At 39.6% G+C, this 23,224-nt stretch overlaps 1 protein-coding gene across 1 annotated transcript in view; it reads left to right on the top strand.

Moving 5' to 3' along the window:
* The window catches only part of GSAP (gamma-secretase activating protein), a 107,772-nt gene that overhangs the window by 61,025 nt on the left and 23,523 nt on the right, over nucleotides 1-23,224 (top strand). The window contains exons 15-19 of the mRNA XM_079150253.1: nucleotides 3,595-3,687; nucleotides 3,803-4,020; nucleotides 5,990-6,059; nucleotides 6,629-6,711; nucleotides 16,930-16,983. Of these exons, the coding sequence (XP_079006379.1) occupies nucleotides 3,595-3,687; nucleotides 3,803-4,020; nucleotides 5,990-6,059; nucleotides 6,629-6,711; nucleotides 16,930-16,983 (518 nt within the window). The remainder of the gene's footprint in view (nucleotides 1-3,594; nucleotides 3,688-3,802; nucleotides 4,021-5,989; nucleotides 6,060-6,628; nucleotides 6,712-16,929; nucleotides 16,984-23,224) is intronic.

The following is a 23,224-nucleotide window of genomic DNA, read 5'->3' on the forward strand; positions in this document are numbered from 1 at the left end:
GTATCTTCCCTCTTTAGAGAATCTAGGCTGTGAGCTTATGTTTTGGGTAGCAGTCATTAAAACATTTGTTAGTATTGATGTATGATGACCATGGATAAGACATTCCCTAACAGCCTATGAGAAAGAATACATCATCTTGACCCAGAAGGCAGGACCTTTTGGGAGTTGTTTATTCCCATTTGCTAATCATGATAAGGCTTGTGGGTTGCTTCAATGATTTGTGGACCAGCTTAAGCACGTGGTTTTCACTGAGGAAGTATAGCGATGGGAACCTGATGAATATCAGACTGGAGAGTATCAGGGGGTCTAAAGGTGTCTATTGTATTTCCCTACTGAAAACGGCTTTTCCAGGTCAATTGGAATGTGGACACAGAGTTCGGTACAAGAACTATGAAATAGGACTGTTACTTGCCTACATATGGGACATGGCACAATATTTATTTAGAGATTGTATTTTATTTAGTTCATGTATTAATTATTCTTATTTTACTACACACTTTTACATTTGAGGTCAATGAGTTTTTGTATACTTGACTTGGTAGATTAGTTTCATGTAATTGTGTTAGGTAACAGTAAAGGAACAACTTATACGAAGTATTCCATTTGTGAGCAACAAATGTTTAAAGAAGGAAAGCTTCAGGTTGAGAGCACGTGATTACTTAATATCTTTCTGCCTCCCTGTTCCCTGGTCCAGTCTGCTATCAGGGTAAAGGTTTATAGAAGTACAATGTGAGGGAACTGAAAGAAGTGAGAACCAGAAATGGTAAGTGTATACAAACGCTTAAAAAATAAAAACAAAAACAAAAACAGAACTACTTTATTATTCTGTGATGCTGGGAGATTTGACCCAGGTCCTTACACATGTTAGGTAAGCATTCTACCACTGAGTTTTATTTTCAAGTCCCCATGATTTTTATTGATAAAGTTAAATATTTTATGCTAAATGGGCCAATATGTGGCAATTTTAACATTGATCTTGAGATCTGTGGGGAATGGTCTTAGAGAGGCTGCCCCCACTGCTTCCTGTGACAGGGAGAGAAACGTGAGGCTCCCGGGCCTGGGACCTGATTTTTATCAGAGTGCTGAATCAGCATCCCACTCAAGAGTGTGTGGGAAACTTCCCACAAAAATAACCTAGCATTTTATGAGAGCAAAGGTTTCTTTCTTTTTTTCCCCCCTGGGAATGACTTGGAAAGGGCAAGGCAGGATTTAATTTGTGGCCTTCAGAGTGTAGAGAAGGCAGGAATACTGGAGCTTTGTAAAAACAGGCTATTTGACATAAGTTCTCTCTCCTCAAGCACATTTTGGTTTATAGGCACCAAATTGTACCCAAGATTTTAACTGTTCTAGAGGAGATTTTATTAACAGTAGTACTGGTTTGAGGGATGTATTTTTTGCCTTTAATTGCTGATAATTTCTATGTATTGTTACCCAGTTAAATGTATCTTCTATTGATTGTAATATTAAAGAAATATTAAAATTTAACAAATTTCCATAAGCCTCAGACGTATCTACATAAGAGCTTTGCTTAAAAATAAAAAACTTAGTCTGGTGCAGTGGTGCATGCCTGTAATCCCAGCAACTCAGGAGGCTGAGGCAGAAGAATTGCAAGTTCAAGGCCAGCCTCAGCAACTTAGTGAGTTCCTTAGCAGCTTAGTGAGACCCTGTCTCTAAATAAAATATATAAAAAGGGAATGGGGATATGGCTCAGTGGTTAAGTGCCCCTGGATTCAATCCCTAGTACAAAATAAACAAATAAATAAATTTAAGAACAATTAAAAAATAAAAAGCTATTATTTAATGAATACTGTAAGCTAAATGTTTTACTTAAGTTATTTTGATCCTTACTACAGCTCTGCCTGGTGAGGGTATTCCCATTTTACAGATAATGAAACTAAGGCTTGGAAAGGGTGAGATGTATGCCTAGACTTCTTTCAGTGTCCCTCATGAGGGAAACTATATCAGATTCTCACTGTGGCTGTCATATACACAAACTGAAGGCTTAAAACAACCAGAGCGTTGCCTTGCACCTCTGGAGGTCGGAAGTCCAGAATGAGAGCTGAGGAGCTGAAATCAAGGCATGGCAGGAATAGCTCCTTCTGGGGACTTCAGGAAGAATTTGTTCCTTGCCTCCTTTAGCATCTCAGCCACATCACTCCAATCACGTCACCATGTGGTCCTCTTCTCTTCCTAGTCCAATCCTACTCTGCCCCCCTCTTATGAGGACTTCTGTGATTATATTGGTTCCACTTCTGATGTTCTCCCCATCTCAAGATCCTGATCACATCTGCAAAGTCCCTTCCGTCACAGAAGCTACACGATTCACAGGCTCTGGAGATTTGCACATGAATTCTCTCAGGGGCCATCTTTCAGCTTACCAGTGATCCTATCGACATTTTTGAAGAGAGACTTATTCTTTGTATAAGACTGTCCTGCACAGGGAGGGTTGAACACCTCTGGCAACCACTCAACAAATGCCAGGAGGAATCCCCTACCCTGCCCCAATCATAGTGACAACCCCAAATACCCTAATACATTTCCTAATGTCCCCTCCCCAGGAACTTAGTACCATCCTAATTAACTAGTTAAGTGGTTGGCCTAGTAATTAACCTAGGCCATTCGGTGACTAAACTCTTTCTACTATGCTTCAGTAGGTTATTCCTTGTGTTTTTCTAACTGAAGTGTTGACATTATAGTAAGATTATTACAATCATTTGTGTGAAGCACTTTAACTTCACTCAGTCCATGTGAAAGGATGCTTACCTCATTAGTTTACAGCCTCTTTTCCACAGAGTGCTTTCTGTGCCACTGATTAGTACGTGTTTCTTTGCTTCTTAGAGAAAGGAGCTAGCTGACTCAAAATCAAAAGTTTCTCCTATATGAAATTCACTACCACACAAATTTATTTTTTTAAGAGCCTAGAAAAATTATTGGTAAGGGCTACTTCCACCCTCCCATTCTCCAGAAACCTAAATTTATACCATGTTTCCATCTGGGTAAAAATGTTCTGGTTACACAAATATCTAGCATAGGGACCACTAAGTTTTGAATTCTAAGCAGCTAGCTATGCAAGGAAACAAATTAGTACTTCAAAAATGTTGGGATACTATGGAGATTGCCTTGATGAGTATTCTAGTTTCTGTAAACAAAAGGATGGTGACGACCATGGATGAACAAAGATGGGAAACTAAACCGGAGAACTCCCCCAGCCTGGCAAGACTACGAAGAAAATCCCATCATAAGCCATTCCCAGCTTGTCAGATTAAGGAATGATTCGTGTTGCTTGCTACTTTTGATTCTAGTTTCCTCTGAGATCACATAGATTGACATAAAGCCATGCCTGACTTGGAACAGACTACAGATACAAACTAAGATAACCATGGTTAAATGTCTGAAGAAAATTGACCACAAATAGAAATAAGTGAGACCTGGTTAGTAAGATGAAGTAGATTAGTATCAGGCAGCTTGTTATTACATTGGTAATACTTTTGTGTTTTGAGAGGTTAAAATTGGGGTAATGTGTAGTTCTGGGCCTTATCTGAACCTGTACAGCTTTTACCACATGTAGATGATTTAAATCTTTCTCTTCTACAGACTATTATGTGGCTGTTTACTTACCTGGTCATTTCTTTCATTTACTTAACATTCAACATCCAGACTTGATCTGCCACAGTCTATTTCTGACAGGTAGGGACAGAGCTTTTCTCCCATGAATGTGGTTTGTTTGGGTTTGTCGTGGCTTTATTATCCACATTTGAGTGAAAGAAATTTTCTTTATCTGCTGACTTTTTTTTTCCCCCAGGAAATGACAAAATGAATGATATGCTACCTCATAGTTCTTTACAGTCACTGTCAGGGTCCCTGGTACTGGATTGGTATTCTGGAAGGCTCTACAGAGCACTCCTTGACCAGTCATATTTATTGCGGTTCCTATGGAACACCTGCCTAGACTGCGAGAAGATGGCCATATTGCACTGTGTGCTCTCTTGTGGACGAGATCCACAGTTCCTGGAAGAACAGGTGAGATCACGGTAAATAGACAACAACAAAAGTATTTATTTATGAGTTGAAAATGACCAGAAGTTATTTGTACTTGTTAACAGTTGAGGGTTATGGTCACTGTTGTGACTCAAATGTATCCTTCCTTCGCATTTCCTTTTTACGGATCTCTACCAGAACTTGGACTGTGAGCGTGTATTTGTTTTTTGGGTAGAGTAGCCATCCACTGCCTACATCCATGGTTTCACTTTTTGCAATTTCAGTTATCCAACATGAACTGTGGTCTGAAAATAATAAGTGGAAAATTCCAGAAAGAAGCAGTTCATAAGTTTTAAACTGCACGCTTTCCCAAGTAGTGCGTTCAAACCTCACACTGTCTTGCTTGGGGTTATGGATCATCCCTTTGTTTGGTGTACCCAGGCTGTATATGCTACCTGCTCTTTAGGCACTTAGTAACTGTCTCAGTTATCAGATCCATGGTTGCAGGGTTGATAGTGCTTGTGTTCAAGTCACCCTTATTTTACTTCCTGGTCTCAGAGCATAAGAATAGTGATGCTGCAATTCAAATATGCCCCAGAGAATCTCCAAAATGCTTAAGTGAAAGTTCTTAATGAGAGAAGAAAAAACACAGGCTAACATTGCCAAAGTTTCAGAATAAGACTTCAAGCATCCACTGTGGGACTTAGAACGGATCCCCTGCCGATGAGGAACTACTGTTCTCTTTTCCACATTATGAATGAATGTTTAGCTACATCAGTGACTTTCCAATTAAGTGCTCAGTAAATAGTGAGTTTCTCAGATATCTACTTTTTTTCCTAGTTTATATTCAGCATAAATCTATTACCAAAAGGACTAAAATTTGGTGGTTGATATTTATTGCATTTTTAATGATGATAGCTTTCATTTGTGTTGCATGTTATAGTTTGCAAAACATTTCCACACCATTTCTGTTATTTAATTTTTACAGCTAGGCTGTGAAGTCAGAAATCTTATCATATTTGGTTGGGACTAATAGGTAGCTGATTAATTGGGGAAAAATACAATAAGCATTTAATTTTAACCTAAAACACATAAAGGTACATTTATTCACCTATCTTTTAATGTATATTAAGGTCCTTTCTATGTAATTCAGCTCATTGGAGTTCAAAGTTATTTTTCTTGCATAAAACCCCAAATAATATGTAATCTCTGACATTCCTTTCTGAAAAAAAAAATATTTCTAAGGAGACCAGTAATTTAAGAATCTTTCCGAAGTAATCTATATATTGGCATTTTTAAAATCCAATCTTATATGGTTGTCTCATTTATACCTAGTTTTAAAAGAAATGTTTGAGAGACATGCCTTTGAGTCTTTCCAAAGCATTCAACTTGTATCGACCCAGCAACACTCTTTGCACTGTAATTCACTTGTCTGTAGTAAATTTTATTAAATTACCTAGTTGTGAAAATAAGTAAAAGTGGTATAAATAAGTTCAGAATAGAACAACATATTGGTAGGAGCAGAAATGTGAGCATGCACTTGGGCAAGGCAACCCTCGGGAGACATGGTGCTTTATTCCTCCAGCAGGTGAGGATAACTGTGGAGATTGATAGGTGCTGCCTCCAAGCCTGGTGGTGGTTTTGCTTCATTTGCTCCCATATCTTAGAGCTTTCCCCACTGGTGCCTTGCATGACATGATCCATCCTAGCAAAACAAACAAACATGCATTGGCACTGAAGGTTTATCTGGATTCCAGCCAAGGGCATTTATTTTAAAAATGTATAAAAGAGGCCTCATTTATAATACTCTTTCACCCACCAGAATTACATTAAAAATAGTGTAGAAGTGAATGTGTTCTTGGGTAATTCTAAAATATATAATTAAAAAAATTCATTTATATAATGTGTACACTAACACACAGGTATGTATATATATATGGGCATTTGTACTTTGGTGGTGGGGATGAAGTGCAGATTTAAATACCAACAGAGTTCTGTTCTCTTCTTAAAGATTATTCAATGGATTTCTGAGAATGTCTTTGCCTGCCATTCATTTGACTTCATTCAGGAATTTATAATTGGTAAGAGATGCTGATGTTGTACATTAAGTTGAATACTTGACCCTTTTGCTTGAGGAAAAGCAATAAGTTGATAATGAATGCCTCAATCTGTCAAAATGCTGCCTAGGAACATAAAAAAAAAAAAAAAAAAAAAAAAAAAAAAACCAAAAAAAAACTATTGCAGTCAGCAGCTAATTAAATTTCATTCTCTTGTGGTTTTTGTGAGAAGCTGTGGCTTTTCAGACACGGATGATATATATGATAGGATTTTGATTTTGTAACCTTATTAGTGACTTTTTTTCAATAAAATATAACTTTCTTGGCCAAGTTTTATGTTGTCTGGCTCTGCATAAAGTGGTGTAGTGTTATGTGGGTAGATGTAGTAACAAATTATTTTTAAGAATTTGAAATTATTCTCATTGTCAAAAGCAGAACCTAAACATTTAGTCTGTAGATAAAATCACAATGGTTAACCTTTTAAGGATGATGAATAAGGCAGTGGAAACTTTGGTTGTTTTGCCTGATTTGGTGGAATTATAATGTGATTCTTATTAAATCATGTCTCTTTTCTCTTTGAAAAATCTACTCAGCTTCTTCCTATTGGAGCATATATGCCAAGACAAGTAATGTGGACACACTTTTGCCATATTCTTCAGTGCTCACCTGGAATACAGTAAGCTAATACTTTGTATGCAATTAAACTTGATTCATAGTTGTGGGTCAGTTGCAGGACATCCCTGTTTCATTTTTGTTTTGACTGATAAGTAATTGAGTTGGAATTTTATGGCAGAAAAGTTGAGCATTCCTAATCTGAAAATCTGAAATTTGAAATTCTCCAAAATCTAAAACTTTTGACAGCAGGAGTGTCAACATGAGGCCATAAGTGGCAGATGTCACACCTGACCTCAAGTGATGAGTTACAGTTAAAACATAGGAAAAATATTGCATAAAATTTCCTTCAGGCTAGGTGTTTATGAAACATAAATGAATCTCATACTTAGATTTAGGTCCCATACCTCAGATATCTCGTTATGTATGTGCAAATATTCCGAAATGTGAAAAATCTCAAAATATTTCTCATCCCAAGCATTTTCGATAAAGAATGCTCAACATATAGTGAATTCCTGTCCCTGGCCCAAAGTATTTATAGAAAGTAGTAGAAGTGAAAGAGAAAGTACAGGATATTTGTTACTTTTTACGGCCAGGCAGGACTAAATTTCAGTTGTAGTATTTTTATAAAATGGCATTTTTAGTTCTTTATTGCCTTAGTGGATTAATGTATTAGGTTTTTATAAATGAGCAATGTCTGGATCTCTGCAGTTCGACTTGGCTGATTAGGACCTTCATGACCTCTTTGTCTAGTCTCGTTGAGGAAACCTATAATAACTCAAGCTTCTAGATCAGTAAAATTCAGAAATTTTAAGTAAACTCACTCCATTCAATCTTTTCTTCTTTTGGTCTTGATTCTTTCCTTTTAAATTAGTAAGTGTCTGGCTAAAACACAATTCATTTTCTCTTGAACATGGTGCAATAAACAGCTTTATAGACCAGCGGGTGAAAACTGCATAGCCTGTGCCTGGAAAAGGTTCTGCTTCTTCCTTTTCATATTTACATGTTGGAACTACATGCTTAGTCTTGAGGCAGAAGTTGTATCAAATAGGTATTTAGAAAAATAACTTTTATTTAGGTCACACAGACATAGGAAAATAAGTCCTAGGGTAAATTCTGATGCTTTCGTTTTGTGTTTAGATGGCATCTTAATATAGTCCTTAACAAAGACTATCATGTGTTTGATTCACTTCTAAAATTTTGATAGGCACAATGGTCGTGTTTTCCTGAAGGCCCTTTGTTCTTTGACCTTTGTAGTTATTAGATTTTCATGCTTCACTGTAGAACTGTGAGGGGAAAACTTGAACTTGTCTCTCCTCCAGGCACCCATGTTTTTCTTTAAGAACACTTGTGAATATACATGCGGACTCTGTGGTTAGGCGGCAGGAAGTCTGCAGGTCACACCAGTCTAGAGTCAGGAAATGCACACAGCAGCTCCCCTCCCTTCTCACCCACTGTTCTTATGTCCTGTGTTCAAAGTGTCCAGGAGGCAGGGCTGGGACCACCCTTCCCAGGGTTGTGCTGAGAGATGGAGCGTGTTTTAATTGAATGTTGTGTGGAGGTATCGTCCTGAAGGGCCACACTTCACTTCTGCATTTCTCAACACCCTATGGGACACAGAAGCCATTGCGAACATATGCAGAGTGACATCAGGAAGTCCCACATAGAAAAACAATGTAAAGAAACCCTCAGGCTTATTTGGGGTTTACCATGTTACTTTAAAACTTCTTGCGGTTGGAGTAGGTTACCTTAAAGTCCTCTTCTAATCCTGAAGTTCTATAAATTTTATGCTTATCTTTAGAAATAATATGTCATTTAATTTCTCCTTCTCTGATTAGCAAATGTTCTTTTTTCAAATTAACATGTATTAGTTGTAAAGATTATCAGATTTTACTGTGATACTCCCATTCATGTATTGATCAACACTAGTCAGATTCACCTTCTTCTTCTTCCCTTACTCTGTTTCCTCCCCTGGCCCTTTTCTAGTCCTTAATGGTCCCACTTGTACCTTCAGGCCATCTTTGCAAATGTTATTAATGCTACAACCTTAATAAAAACTTGCCACAGGTTTTTCAAGATGGCGGCCTAGAGGGTGGCTGCATTACGTGTTGCTCCAGAACTCAGGATTCAAGAGAGGAGATATTGAGACGCTTGGGACCAACTCAAAGTAGCCGGGTGACTCTCACCCCCTGGGGGGGCATCCCGGATGGGACGGGGGTCCCGGAACGCAGGAAACTTTGTGAAGTAGAACTGCCGGCGAGACGCCCCTCCCCCCGCTGGAGTGCCGTAGAGGAGGCCGCTCGGCACAGCGCTGGGACTCGGAGCAGCCACTGGGGCTCCGGCGGCTGCCCGGGGGAGGAGTGGCGGGGAGAACTGTGTGGACTCAGGACACCGGGGCCTGCCCTGAGGAGGAGGAGAGGAGCGTGGCCACTTGGATTCGGAGAGACTGCGCCAGAGCTGCAGGCGGTTGCCAGAGGAGAAGCCGCGCGGCGAGCTGTTTGGAATCAGAACGACGCTTCTGAACACCGGGGCCTGCCCTGAGGACAAGGAGGAAGAGGAGCGGCCGCTTGGATTCGGGTGACTACGCGGGAGCTACAGGCGGTTGCCAGAGAAGGGGCTGCGTGGCGAGCTGTTTGGACTCTGACCACTTCTGAACCCCGGGGCCTGCCCGGAGGAATAGGAGAAGGAGGAGAAGGAGCGCGGCGGGTCCTTTGGACTCGCAGTGACTGCATTAGCGCTCCAGGCGGCTGCTCAGAGGAGAAGGCGAGTGGTGAGTTGTTTGGTCTTAAAGTGACAGCTCCTGAACACAGGGGGGCTGCCTGGAGGAGAAGCATGGTGGGATGCTTGGTCTTGAGGGGCCGCACCAGAGCTCCGGGCGGTGCCCAGAGGACCCGTGCAGCGGGTCACGTGGATTCAGAGCCACTCAGAGGGACTGCTCCTGAACACCCGGGGGGTTATCTGGAGAAGGAGGAGGAACGGGGAGGGTCACTTCGACTCGGAGTGATTGATTGCTCCGGGCTACGGGTGGTTGGTGGGAGGAGGAGGCACGAAGTGAGTTTCTTGGACTCCTAGTGACCGCACCGGCATACTGGGCGGCTGTCTGGAGGAAGAGGCCTGTGGCGGGTCTCTGGGACTCAGAGCGATTGTTCGGGGCCACAGGTGGCTGCTCAGAGGAGGGGCCACGCAGCCAGGCGATTAGGTGCAGAACAGGGTCCCAGGATCTAGGAGGCTTCTGGGTGGAAGAGCCGCACAGAGACAGGCTTAGGGCGGAGCGAAGGTTCCAGGCCTATGGGCAAATTCTCTGAGGAGGGGCAGCCTAAGGAGATTCATCTGCGAAGGGTGAGGCTCCCAGGCCCAGGAGGTAGGGCCGGGCCCCTGGAAACTTTGCAGAGGAAGGCAGCCCAGCCCAGGCAGTAGCTGTAAATTGAGGGGAACCTCTAGGAGGAAACTGACCAGCGAGACCTCCCCACTGGGTGAGTCTTCCCTGCCTGGTGAGGTTTCCCCACAAGGACGGTAAAACCAGAGACACAGGCCCAAACAGGCCTTGCCTCAGCCCACAGCCTAGGTCCCCTTTGGATGACCATTGGTCAACAAGTGTAGGCACCTCTGCCCACTAGCAGGGATTATACCCCACCTGAAGGCCACCACTCCTAGAGAGGCAGCTTCCTTGTGGAGCACCGCATTATCAACTTCCTCCAAGACTTCAGCCTACTGAAGGCTAAGAGGGGATATATATAGAAATCTTCAGGGACATTGTAAATCAACAGAGGAAATCTGCAATATCTCAGCGGTCCACTGATATCTGAACAACATGAGAAAACAAGGAAAGAAAATGCTGCAAACAAATCTAGATGTTACATCAATAAAACCCAATGACAGCATGGCAGAAGAAATGACAGAAAAGGAGTTCAGAATGTACATAATTAAAATGATCAGAGAAGCAAACGAGGAGATGAAAGAGCAAATGCAAGCATTGAATGATGAGATGAAAGAGCAAATGCAAGCATTGATTGATCGCACCAATCGACAGTTAAAAGAGCAAATACAGGAAGCAAAAGATCATTTCAATAAGGAGTTAGAGATATTGAAAAAAAACCAAACAGAAATCCTTGACATGAAGGAAACAATAAACCAAATTAAGAACTCCATAGAAAGCATATCCAATAGGATAGAACACCTGGAAGACAGAATCTCAGACATTGAAGACAAAATATTTAACCTTGAAAACAAAGCTGAACAAACAGAGAAGATGGTAAGAAATCATGAACAGAATCTACAAGAACTATGGGATATCATGAAAAGGCCAAATTTAAGAATTATTGGGATTGAGGAAGGCCTAGAGAAACAAGCCAAAGGAATGAACAACCTATTCAATGAAATAATATCAGAAAATTTCCCAAATCTGAAGAATGAAATGGAAAATCAAGTTCAAGAGGCTTACAGGACTCCAAATACACAAAATTACAACAGACCCACACCAAGGCACATTATAATGAAAATACCTAACATACAAAATAAAGACAGAATTTTAAAGGCTGTGAGAGAAAAGAACCAAATTACATTCAGGGGGAAACCAATACGCATATCAGCAGATTTTTCAATCCAGACCCTAAAAGCTAGAAGGTCCTGGAACAACATTTTTCAAGCCCTGAAAGAAAATGGATGCCAACCAAGAATCTTATACCCAGCAAAACTTACCTTCAAATTTGACGATGAAATAAAATCCTTCCATGATAAACAAAAGCTAAAAGAATTTACAAAAAGAAAGCCAGCATTACAGAACATTCTCAACAAAATATTCCATGAGGAAGAGATGAAAAACAAAGAAGCAAATCAGCAAAGGGAGGAATTATCCTAAAGGAATTGTCAAATAAAGGAGGAAACAAGTTGTGTCAAACAAATAAATAAACAAAATTTTAAAAATGAACCAAATGACCGGGAAACCAAATCATTTCTCTATAATAACCCTGAATGTTAATGGCCTGAATTCATCAATCAAAAGACATAGACTGGCAGACTGGATTAAAAAGAAAGATCCAACAATATGTTGCCTGCAAGAGACTCACCTCATAGAAAAAGATACCCATAGATTAAAGGTGAAAGGATGGGGAAAAACATACCATGCACATGGACTCAGCAAAAAAGCTGGAGTATCCATCCTCATTTCCGATAATGTGGACTTCAAGCCAAAGTTAGTCAGAAGGGATAAAGAAGGTCATTTCATACTGCTTAAGGGAAGCATAAATCAGCAAGATATAACAATCATAAACATCTATGCCCCAAACAGTGGCTCATCTATGTATGTCAAACAAATCCTTCTCAATTTCAGAAACCAAATAGACCACAACACAATAATACTAGGTGATTTTAACACGCCTCTCTCACCACTGGACAGATCTTCCAGACAAAAATTGAGCAAAGAAACCATAGATCTCAACAACACAATCAATAATTTAGACTTAACGGACATTTATAGAATATTCCATCCAACCAAGAGTGAATACACTTTCTTCTCAGCAGCACATGGATCCTTCTCTAAAATAGACCATATATTATGCCACAAAGCTAATGTTAGCAAATACAAGAAGATAGAGACACTAGCATGTATTCTATCAGATCATAATGGATTGAAGTTAGAAATAAATGAAAGAGTAAAACACAGAAACTATTTCAACATCTGGAGATTAAACAATATGCTATTATATGATGAATGGATAACAGAAGATATTAGGAAGGAAATTAAAAAATTCTTAGAGGTAAATGAGAACAAAGAAACATCATATCAAAATCTCTGGGACACTATGAAAGCAGTACTTAGAGGGAAATTTATTTCATGGAGCGCATTTAATAAAAGAAGTAAAACTCAACAAATAAACAACCTAACACTACAGCTCAAAGCCTTAGAAAAAGAAGAACAGAACAGCACCAAAAGTAGTAGAAGACAGGAAATAGTTAAACTCAGAGCTGAAATCAATGAAATTGAAACAAAAGAAACAATACAAAAAATTGACAAAATAAATAGTTGGTTCTTCGAAAAAATAAACAATATTGATAAACCTTTAGCCACACTAACAAAGAGAAGACGAGAGAAAATCCAAATCACTAAAATTCGGAATGAACAAGGAAATATCACAACAGACAGGATGGAAATACAAAACATAATTAGAAGCTATTTTGAAAATCTATACTCCAACAAAATAGAAAATTTCGAAGACATCAACAGGTTTCTAGAGACATATGAATTGCCTAAACTGAATGAGGAGGACATAAACAATTTAAATAGACCAATTTCAAGTACTGAAATAGAAGAAGTCATCAAAAGCCTACCAACAAAGAAAAGTCCGGGACCAGATGGGTTCTCAGCCGAGTTCTACAAAACCTTTAAGGAAGAGCTCATTCCAATACTTCTCAAAGTATTCCATAAAACAGAAGAGGAGGGAACCCTCCCAAACTCATTCTATGAAGCCAATATCACACTGATACCTAAACCAGACAGAGACTCATCAAGGAAAGAAAATTTCAGACCAATATCCTTAATGAACATCGACGCAAAAATTCTCAACAAAATTTTAGCAAATCGCATACAAAAACATATTAAAAAGATAGTGCACCATGATCAAGTGGGTTTCATCCCAGGGATGCAAGGTTGGTTCAACATCAGGAAATCAATAAACGTAATTCACCATATTAATAGACTTAAAGTCAAGAATCACATGATTATTTCAATAGATGCAGAAAAAGCATTTGATAAAATACAGCACCCCTTCATGCTCAAAACACTAGAAAAAATAGGGATAGTGGGAACATTCCTTAATATTGTAAAGGCCATTTATGCTAAGCCCATGGCTAATATCATTCTAAATGGTGAAAAACTGAAAGCATTCCCCCTAAAAACTGGAACAAGGCAGGGATGCCCTCTTTCACCACTTCTATTCAACATCGTTCTTGAGACTCTGGCCAGAGCAATTAGACAAACCAAAGAAATTAAAGGGATACGAATTGGAAAAGAAGAACTCAAACTATCCCTGTTCGCTGATGACATGATTATATATTTAGAGGAACCTGGAAATTCCACCAGAAAACTCTTAGAACTCATAAGTGATTTCAGTAAAGTAGCAGGTTACAAGATCAATGCCCATAAATCCAACGCATTTTTATACATAAGTGATGAATCTTCAGAAAGAGAAATTAGGAAAACTACCCCATTCACAATAGCCTCGAAAAAAATAAAATACTTGGGAATCAATCTCACAAAAGAGGTGAAAGACCTCTACAATGAGAACTATACAACACTAAAGAAAGAAATTAAAGAACACCTTAGAAGATGGAAAGATCTTCCATGTTCTTGGATAGGAAGAATTAATATTGTCAAAATGGCCATACTACCTAAAGTGCTATACAAATTCAATGCAATTCCAATTAAAATCCCAATGACGTACCTTACAGAAATAGAGCAAGCAATTATGAAATTCATCTGGAAGAATAAGAAACCCAGAATAGCTAAAGCAATCCTTAGCAGGAAGAGTGAAACAGGGGGTATTGCAATACCAGATCTTCAACTCTATTACAAAGCAATAGTAACAAAAACGGCATGGTATTGGTACCAAAATAGAAAGGTAGATCAATGGTACAGAATAGAGGACACGGACACAAACCCAAATAAATACAATTTTCTCATACTAGACAAAGGTGCCAAAAATATGCAATGGAGAAAAGATAGCCTCTTCAACAAATGGTGCTGGGAGAATTGGAAATCCATATGCAACAGAATGAAACTAAACCCATATCTCTCACCATGCACGAAACTAAACTCAAAATGGATTAAGGACCTCGGAATCAGACCAGAGACCCTGCAGATTATAGAAGAAAAAGTAGGTCCAAATCTTCACCTTGTTGGTCTAGGACCAGACTTCCTTAACAGGACTCCCATAGCACAGGAAATAAAAGCTAGAATCAACCACTGGGATAGATTCAAACTAAAAAGCTTTCTCTCAGCAAAGGAAACTATCAGCAATGCGAAGAAAGAGCCTACAGAGTGGGAGAATATCTTTGCCAATCATACTTCAGATAGAGCACTAATCTCCAGAATCTATAAAGAACTCAAAAAACTCTACTCCAAGAATTCAAATAGTCCAGTCAACAAATGGGCTAAGGAAATGAATAGACACTTCACAGAAGAAGATCTACAAGCAATCAACAAACATATGGAAAAATGTTCAACATCTCTAGTAATAAGAGAAATGCAAATCAAAACCACCCTAAGATTCCATCTCACCCCAATTAGAATGGCGATTATCAAGAATACGAGCAACAACAGGTGTTGGCGAGGATGTGGGGAGAAAGGTACACTCATACACTGCTGGTGGGGCTGCAAATTAGTGCAGCCACTATGGAAAGCAGTGTGGGGATTCCTTAGAAAACTTGGAATGGAACCACCATTTGACCCAGCTATCCCACTCCTTGGCCTATACCCAAAGGACTTAAAATCTGCATACTACAGAAATACAGCCACATCAATGTTCATAGCTGCTCAATTCACAATAGCCAGACTGTGGAACCAACCTAGATGCCCTTCAATTGATGAGTGGATAAAGAAACTGTGGTATATATATACTATGGAATATTACTCAGCTATAAAGAATGATAAAATTATGACATTTGCAGGCAAATGGATGAAATTGGAGAATATCATGCTAAGTGAGATAAGCCAATCTCAAAAAGCCAAAGGACGAATGATATCGCTAATAAGTGGAGGTTGACACATAATGGGGGGGAGGGAAGGGTTAGAGTTAGGGTTAGGGAGGGGGGCAAGTATGGAGGAAGGAACTACTGTATAGAGGGTAAAGAGGGGTGGGAGGGGTGGGGGGGAAGGGAAAAAATAACAGAATGAATCAAACAACATTGCTCTATGTAAATTTATGATTACACAAATGGTATGCCTTTACGCCATGTACAAACAGAGAAACAACATGTATCCCATTTGTTTACAATAAAAAAAAAAAAAAAAACTTGCCACAGTAGAAAAACATTAATTTCAAGCTTTTGAACTGAGACAACTGACTTGTATTTTTTTGATAGTAGAAAATACGGTCGTCCTACACTTAGATAATCTTGAATTGTGCTTTGCAAATAATGAGAGCTATTTTAAAATGCTATTGTCGTACCTATTTTTAAATGCTATTCATAGCCTAGAATTGCAATATTAATGCCATTTTGAGGTATTCTGTGTGGTTGAGTAGTGATGTGAAGCTCACAATACTTCTTACCACAGGCTTCATGTTGCTGTATGGAGACCTCAGTTGTTCAAGTTTTCTGAAAAATTTCTCTATCACTGTGATGCCTTTTTTCACAGGATATTGTATGTCAGTAAAGTCCAGGCCATTTAAGCTCTAACCAAAGACCAATTCCTATTATTACATAGCACTTCCTAAACTGTCTCTTAAAGGGAATCTGAAATGACCAGATGAGAGGCTAATTACATAGCTACCACAGAGACATATTTTTCAAAATACAGTGAATAAAGGAAATTTTGGATATCCATCCTTTCAGAGTCTGCTTTAATGCGCCTCAATTAAGAGAATGTTGCCATTTAGACTTCCTGATATGAATTGCTCACCTTTTAGCTTGGCCATGGTACTAGTGCTATAAAATTTTTTTATGGGGAGCTCTTATCTTTGGAATCATGGTGGATAATGAGGTGCACAAAAATTTCCCCTTTAGTTATGTTAGAATCCTGTTCATTTTGGTTCCTTCTGTGAGGCAAGGGCCAACTATAATACACATAAATGAAGGAGAAGAAAAGGGAAGAAAGTGCAAATAATGGAACAATGTCCCCTTTATTATTACATTTGATAGTACAAACATAATTGGCCTCATTTGTTCTTACATAGAAATGTGTGAAGATATATTTGCTCTATTATTTCATAGCGGTTTGTTTCTTTAGAGACCCTGTCAATTATTAATTAACCAATATATCAGCCAGATGCAGTGGCATGCCCTGTGGCCCAGCTGCTCAGGAGGCAGCTTGAGCTCATGAGTTGTAACCAGCTTGGGCATGCAGGGAGACACTGTCTCAAAAAAAAATTTTTTTTCCCTTTTTTAAAGCAAGAGATACACTGTATTTGCTATTTATATACCCCAAAGTTTATTTAAAGTAGAGGTTAGCAAACTGGAAGCTGCCCTCAGTGGCTGTCTGTGTAGAGAACACTTCCTGAAGACTGTAGCTTGTAGCGGTTGATATGTTGAGCGGTTGATATGTTTGGTGTGTATTTTCCTTCCATAGGAAATTCCTGGAATAACCCTTGTGACGGAAGAGATCGAATTGCCTCTCATGAAGGTAAGGCACTTACACTGAGGGATGAAAGCCCAAATGTGCATGACTGAACCTTTGCTGCCCCCAGTAAATGGTGGTTCCAAAAGGGACTGCAGCCTGGCAGGGGAGGGGACAGGGCCAAGGGGCAGGTTTGGTTCCCTGGTGAATCCTTCCTTAGTGGTTGAGTGGCCATTAATTATGATGCTACAGCATCTTCTAGGAATGCTCTTTGAGAGAGCAGTTTTCTGAAGACAGGGGAGAATTACAGGGTTCAACTTAAACCATATACAACTAATACTTGCCACAGTGCCTCAAATCAGCTCTTGCTGGAGTTCTTGTGAATTATCTTCAAGAACCTGGGAGCTGTTTTTTATTTCTTTCACGGTCACTCCTTCAAAATGCACACACATGTACAATGCACACACAGTTTCCCATCTTAGACTCATTAAGTGACCTGGGCTGGGATTATCTATGGCCTTTGCAGCATTTCTCAAAACTGATCTGCAGGGCTCAGTCAAGCTCTGCATACCTCCTTCCTGTGCACTGAGCTGTGACTATTAGTGTCTTTGTGGTGGTTTCAGAGTAAGATGGGAGGAGTGGCTGGTGTGAGTAGAAAACTAGTTTAAAACTGGGGAGTCTTTGAACGGTTTCCTTGAAGTTCCTCTGTTGTTCTTGGCATTGCCTCCTGGTAATTACAGCTTGGTGCAGACTGGGAAATCTCAGCTCTCGGCAGCAGGCAGCTCAGTGGGCTTGTGCCTTTTATTTACACTTGAGTGTTTTGGATGCGTCAGGGGCAGGCCAGGTCTCTGCAGTTGGGGAAGGCTGGGGTTGTCTGAGGTCCTAGTGATGCACCAGGGGGCAAGAGAGGGCAGACTGAGAGCTAGTTTAGTGGCTTTAGGTTTTGGTTCTAAGAAGAGTACCTGAAGGACAGACTGACCAGCTGTCTCTAGGTGGAAGTGTGGGATGACTGTGAAGTCCTACTAATGTAGGAAGATGAAGGGAAAAGAAAGGTTTCATTAGTAGGTTAAAAGGTGTGTTAAGAGACTCCATCCTTTCATTTCATTGTTTCTGTCTTTACCAGTAGTCTTACCAAACCTATAATGTGTTTAGTGGACAAACAACAAATTAGTGAAGAAAATTTTTAGAAGAAAAAGGGTGTCACCTACAGTTCTACAATTTCTAGTGTATCAACTGTTTATCTCCTCCGCCACAGTCCATTTCCTCTTGATCTTTGTCATAGGCATGCAATGCATATTTTACCTGATAATAATAGTAACCTACAGACATTTGGTAAATACTGCAAATTATAATATATCATAAACATTTTTTTCATATTACTACATAAACTCATGATTTCTAATATGTCTTGATTTATTTAACCAATTTGGACATTTAGCTTATCCCTAGACATCATTAAAAGTTTTTTTTTGCCTGCTATTAAAAAGTAATGGTTCAGTGAATATTTTCATGCTTACAGTTTTTCTTTTGATTTATTCCCCTAAAATTAAATGCCAGGAATATCATTGGGTAAAAAGACTATGATAATTTTTATGGTTTTTGATTCTTATTGGCAAATTAATATTCAACAAAAGTTGTAATAATTTACACTGTCACAAGGGATTTGTGAGTTTATCAATTTGACTCTAACCTTATCAACATTGTGCATTTTCATTTAAACTAAGTAGAAAAGAGCGATGGGGAGGTCCTCTCAAGATTTTTTACTCTTTGGCTTATTCCATACCTCCCACCTCCTCCAGCAGAGCTGAGGATTGAACCCAGGGCCTTGTGTGTGCTAGGCCAGCACTCCCAATGAGTCACATCCACACCCACCCCATTGTCCTGTTTAAGAATAATATTTGGCTTTGCTTAGAAACAAAGTAGCTTATTTTTATATTCCAGTGGATTTCTGTGCATGTATAAAATGATTTTGGGGTTCTGTTTTTCCCTCAGTTGACATTCCCTCTTCTCTTCCCTTTTTTCTTCTTCCACCCATCATCTTTAGCATTTGACTCTGCAGAGTGGTTTCTCACTGGGCATGCCCACACATGCTTGGGAGTTCCATGTGTATTCATAGGCTAGTAGTTTCCTGGGACAAGTGTGAAGAACCATATCTGTTACTGCCCTCCTTTTCAGACATAATCCATCAGGGAAGACAGAGGTACACGGCTAGGACCTCGCTGGGTGCAGGAGATGCTGCTGCTGGCTTTGGTGTGACCAGCTGCCTCCACTCCCACCCTAGTCATTAGTGTGAGAGACTTTAATCAGTACCTTCAGGTTCACAGAAGGCCTGACCCTGAGGGTTCCCATTTGCTTCTCCCTCTCTGCTTGGATGACGTCTTTGTCTTTGACCTACTTCTATGGACTCCGGGTCCCAGCTTAATTACACTGTGATGGACTGTGGCAGTGGCACCTCCTGTCCTGTCCCTGCCTCTCCAGCTCCAGTTCTGTGTCCATTCTTGCCCTGACTACATGGTAGGAGCTGGCTCTGGATACTGTGACCTGCATCACAAGTTACCTTTGGAATGGGTTCTTACGCCAGACTCCCCATGAGGCCCAAGGGCCCTATTTTATCTGACTGACCGCCCTTCTACTTGCCTTGGTGTAAGAGGTCAAAGGAGGAAAGAAAAAGGAAAATAGATGTGTGCTTTCCTCCTGCCCCTTTTGCAAGTAATTTTAGTGTGAAGTAGAGTACTTTACAAATATTTTAATATATTGTTATGGTCTAAATGTCTGTGTCCCCCTAAATTCATGTTAAAGTCCTTATCTACAAGGCTGTGGCTTTAGGAGATGGAACCTTTGGGAGGTGATTAAGTCTGAAGGAAGTGTCCTCAGGATTGAGATTAGTACACTGTTCAAAGAGACCCCAGGGAGCTAGCTTATTCCTTCTACAGTGGAAACACAGCTGACTAGGACAGGACTCCTCCTCAGACACCAGATCTGCCAGTGCCTTGAGTTCTTGAGACACCTTGGTCTCCAGAACTGTGAGAAATGAATGTCTGTAGTTTATTAGTCACCAGTTTATGAACTAAGGCATATATTTCCATGTTGTTGCAACAGATAAATCAGTTAAACCAGAAGATTTCAAAATTTGAAAGACAAGACTTTCTCATTTATAAATGTTTGCAAAATATTAAGCAAGATCCATACTATAAATAAAATGTCTTCAAGAGAGACCTTCCTAAGAATGATTTTATCCCTTTGTAAACTGTGGGCTGTTCTAGTGACTTTCATAAGAAGCTAAAAACCAGGCTGAGGTTGTGGCTCAGTGGTAGAGTGCTTACCTAAAACAGGCAAGGCACTGGGTTTGATCCCCAACACCACACACACACACACACACACACACACACACACACACACACACACACAAAAAGTAAAATAAAGATATTGTGTCCATCTACAACTAAAAATATTTTTTAAAAGAAGCTGAAAACTGCCCTTGATTTTATAGTGAGAAGAGAAACCATTAAAACTAGTCAACCACAGGAAGCACGTAATGATTTTTAAAAAAAGAGAACAATAGCTTACTCAAATATAAAAGGAATGTGCTACAAATGGAGAAATGGGGTATTTTTACCAAAGTGTTTTTTAAAATTGGACACTTTTAGTGTATATGATCACTTATAGAGATTACTGACTACCTTGCCCAGAAATTGGGAAGGTCAGAGAGATTTAAAGGGCCTTCCCACCTACGGCCAGTCAGAGGTGAGGATGTTACTGCAAGTATAAATCAGGCGTCTAGAGTTCCTGAGCCACTGGGAAGAGTGGTTGATACCTGGGCTTTTCTCCGTCCAGAGACTTGTTCATGTGCTTCTTTACTTAAAAGTGAAAATAGTTTAAAAACTGTTTTAACTAGACAGAGCATGAGAATGATTGCTTAGTGAAGCACACTTTATTTTCCTTGATCCTGCCCAATTCAGACAGATGCCATCACTTATAGATTTGTTAAGCAATCCCAAGTAGCAGCACAATCACAATGCAGATGTTCACAATTCTTAAAAATCAGAATCATTGCAAAGGTTAGCATTGTCAGAAGTGTCAAGTGGTTACATGGGAAGTTTTGATATTTTCCCCCACAGTTCAGTCTGCACATATTTTCTGGAACAATGAGTTATAGTGAGTTCAATTAATATCACGAACCATGATTTTATGATACAACAAAACAATTACTTTTTGGACACAGAGCTTTGGACTGGTGACCTCATTCCTGCCATTCTGTGAGATGGGGATATCGTCAGACTAATTCTTTGTTAATAAAATTCAGGAACAGACCCCGGATCAAGGAATCTTGTTCTTGTTCCTGTGTCAGCCACTAGGTTGTGCTGCAGCTGTTTATAGTTTTGGTTAGAGATATAATGTTTAATTTTTAATGTTGAGAGGAGGGCTTTCTCAGGGGATATGCTCTGAGAGAGCCAAATGTGAGATGGAATAGTTTAGAGCCATATTTAGTTATTGCATAAAAAAAAAAAACAAAAACAAAAAAAACCTAGCCCATTACGAAAATGGCTAAACCACCCAGCTGGATAAGGAAGTGGAATTTTTTGCTAGAAATTGGGGAAGAAGGAGGAAGTCCCAAAGGAGAAGGAGACCTTGAACTTGCAGTTCTCTCAGTGGGCAGCCTAAGGAGTTATAGTTATTTGTGCTCGTTTAAAGTACCTTAGTTTAGTGTGGTCTCTTACTGATTTTTGTCCCATGTAGACGTTTTCTATTTTATTCTGTCTATGCTAGAGGTGGTGGATTGTGGCTGTTTCTCTGACTGTAACTAAAAGCTGATTCTGAGATGAGATCAAGCCAAATTGGTCTGGCACTTTAGCTCTGCTGGTTGAGTTCTGACACAGAGCGAAGGGTTCTTCTGGAGTTGGCCTCCTCCCCTAAGACTTGTGCTGACAAATCGCCAAAAATAGGACCAATGCCAGGGGGCCTTTTAGAAATGAAAGACAGATGTTTATTCCTGGCAGTAGTTTGCAGATGAGCCAGTACCATAGGGCTTTTTTGTTTTGTTTTGTTTTATTTATTTATTTATTTATTTATTTATTTATTTATTTATTATTTATTTATTATTTATTTATTTTGGTTTTGGATCTGTTAAACAATTCAAATCATAAATGGGAAACAGTCTGTTAATGTAACACATCAATGCTTTTGTTTAATTAATAGTTGTGATGGGCTGCATTTGGTAACTGTTTCATGTCATCTTATGAGAACAAATGAGATTATTTCTGAGGAAGAGACTTTTCCAGTCAAAAGTTAAAGCTTCCTTTTGTGCAGGAAAGTGCTCCTGGGTCATTCCTTGAGAATTTGATTGCTTCTAATACCAGTCTCCCAGGAGGAGATAAATTCATAGATATTTTCCATATAAAGCATTTCTCTGTGTGCTTTTAAACATTAAGGGCTCTTGTCACGTAGCTGGTGATGTGCTTTTTGAGCTGGTGGTCGCTTTTACTCTGTTGCCATTGTTCTCAATGAGTATAGGACTTAGTACTATCTTTCAATTCACAGTGATCTCTGAATTTTCATAATTAAAATATTGCATCATTTACTTAGTAGATACCAAATAGTGGCATATGTACTGATTCTTTTTTTTTTTTTTTTTCTCTCTCTCTGTATTCTCTTAGTTTCTGTAAGACACTGTAGCTATTATAATTGGTCAGTGACCTCCTTGAAAGATCATAAGTTCACATGAATATATTTCTGGGACTTTTGGTTATCAATATTTCTTACTTAAATATGTTTTAATTTTGGTTTTAAATTCAGATCCCTTTCCTTTTAACTCCATGGTTTTGGACATTTTAGGCCATGGATTTCTTTGAAGATATGATGCGAGATATGAACTGTCTCCCCAGAAAAGTGTTCGTACAAGAACTTGGACTCCATTTTACACACAATCAGTGGGTCCTCAGCTGCTTTGCAGCCTGCCCATGGACTTGTCAAGAATTCTGTTTCATCTGTTTATTCTTGGCTGACACAGATTTTGAGAAAAGGGATTATTATTATTTTTTTAATGGAGTGAGGAGAAGGCAGGAAAGGAGGGATTTTAGTGGGGTCTTCTGATAGCAGGACAGCATTTGGCCTGAGGGGAAGAAGCCAGAGGAGGTAGAAGGTACCAAGCATCTCGCCTCCCCCAACCCCTCCTGGGCAGGGTCTGGTTGAACCACCTCCTGGGACCAGTGGCAAAGCAGACAGGCTTCATAGCCCAAGTGACCAGTAGGTGTCACCACAGCACCATCAGGGTTTCCGCTTTTGGCACTGGCGTGCCTGGGCCCAGATG

This window comes from Sciurus vulgaris, assembly GCF_902686455.1.
Source record: "Sciurus vulgaris genome assembly, chromosome: 8".
In the NCBI taxonomy this organism is placed as follows: Eukaryota; Metazoa; Chordata; class Mammalia; order Rodentia; family Sciuridae; genus Sciurus; species Sciurus vulgaris.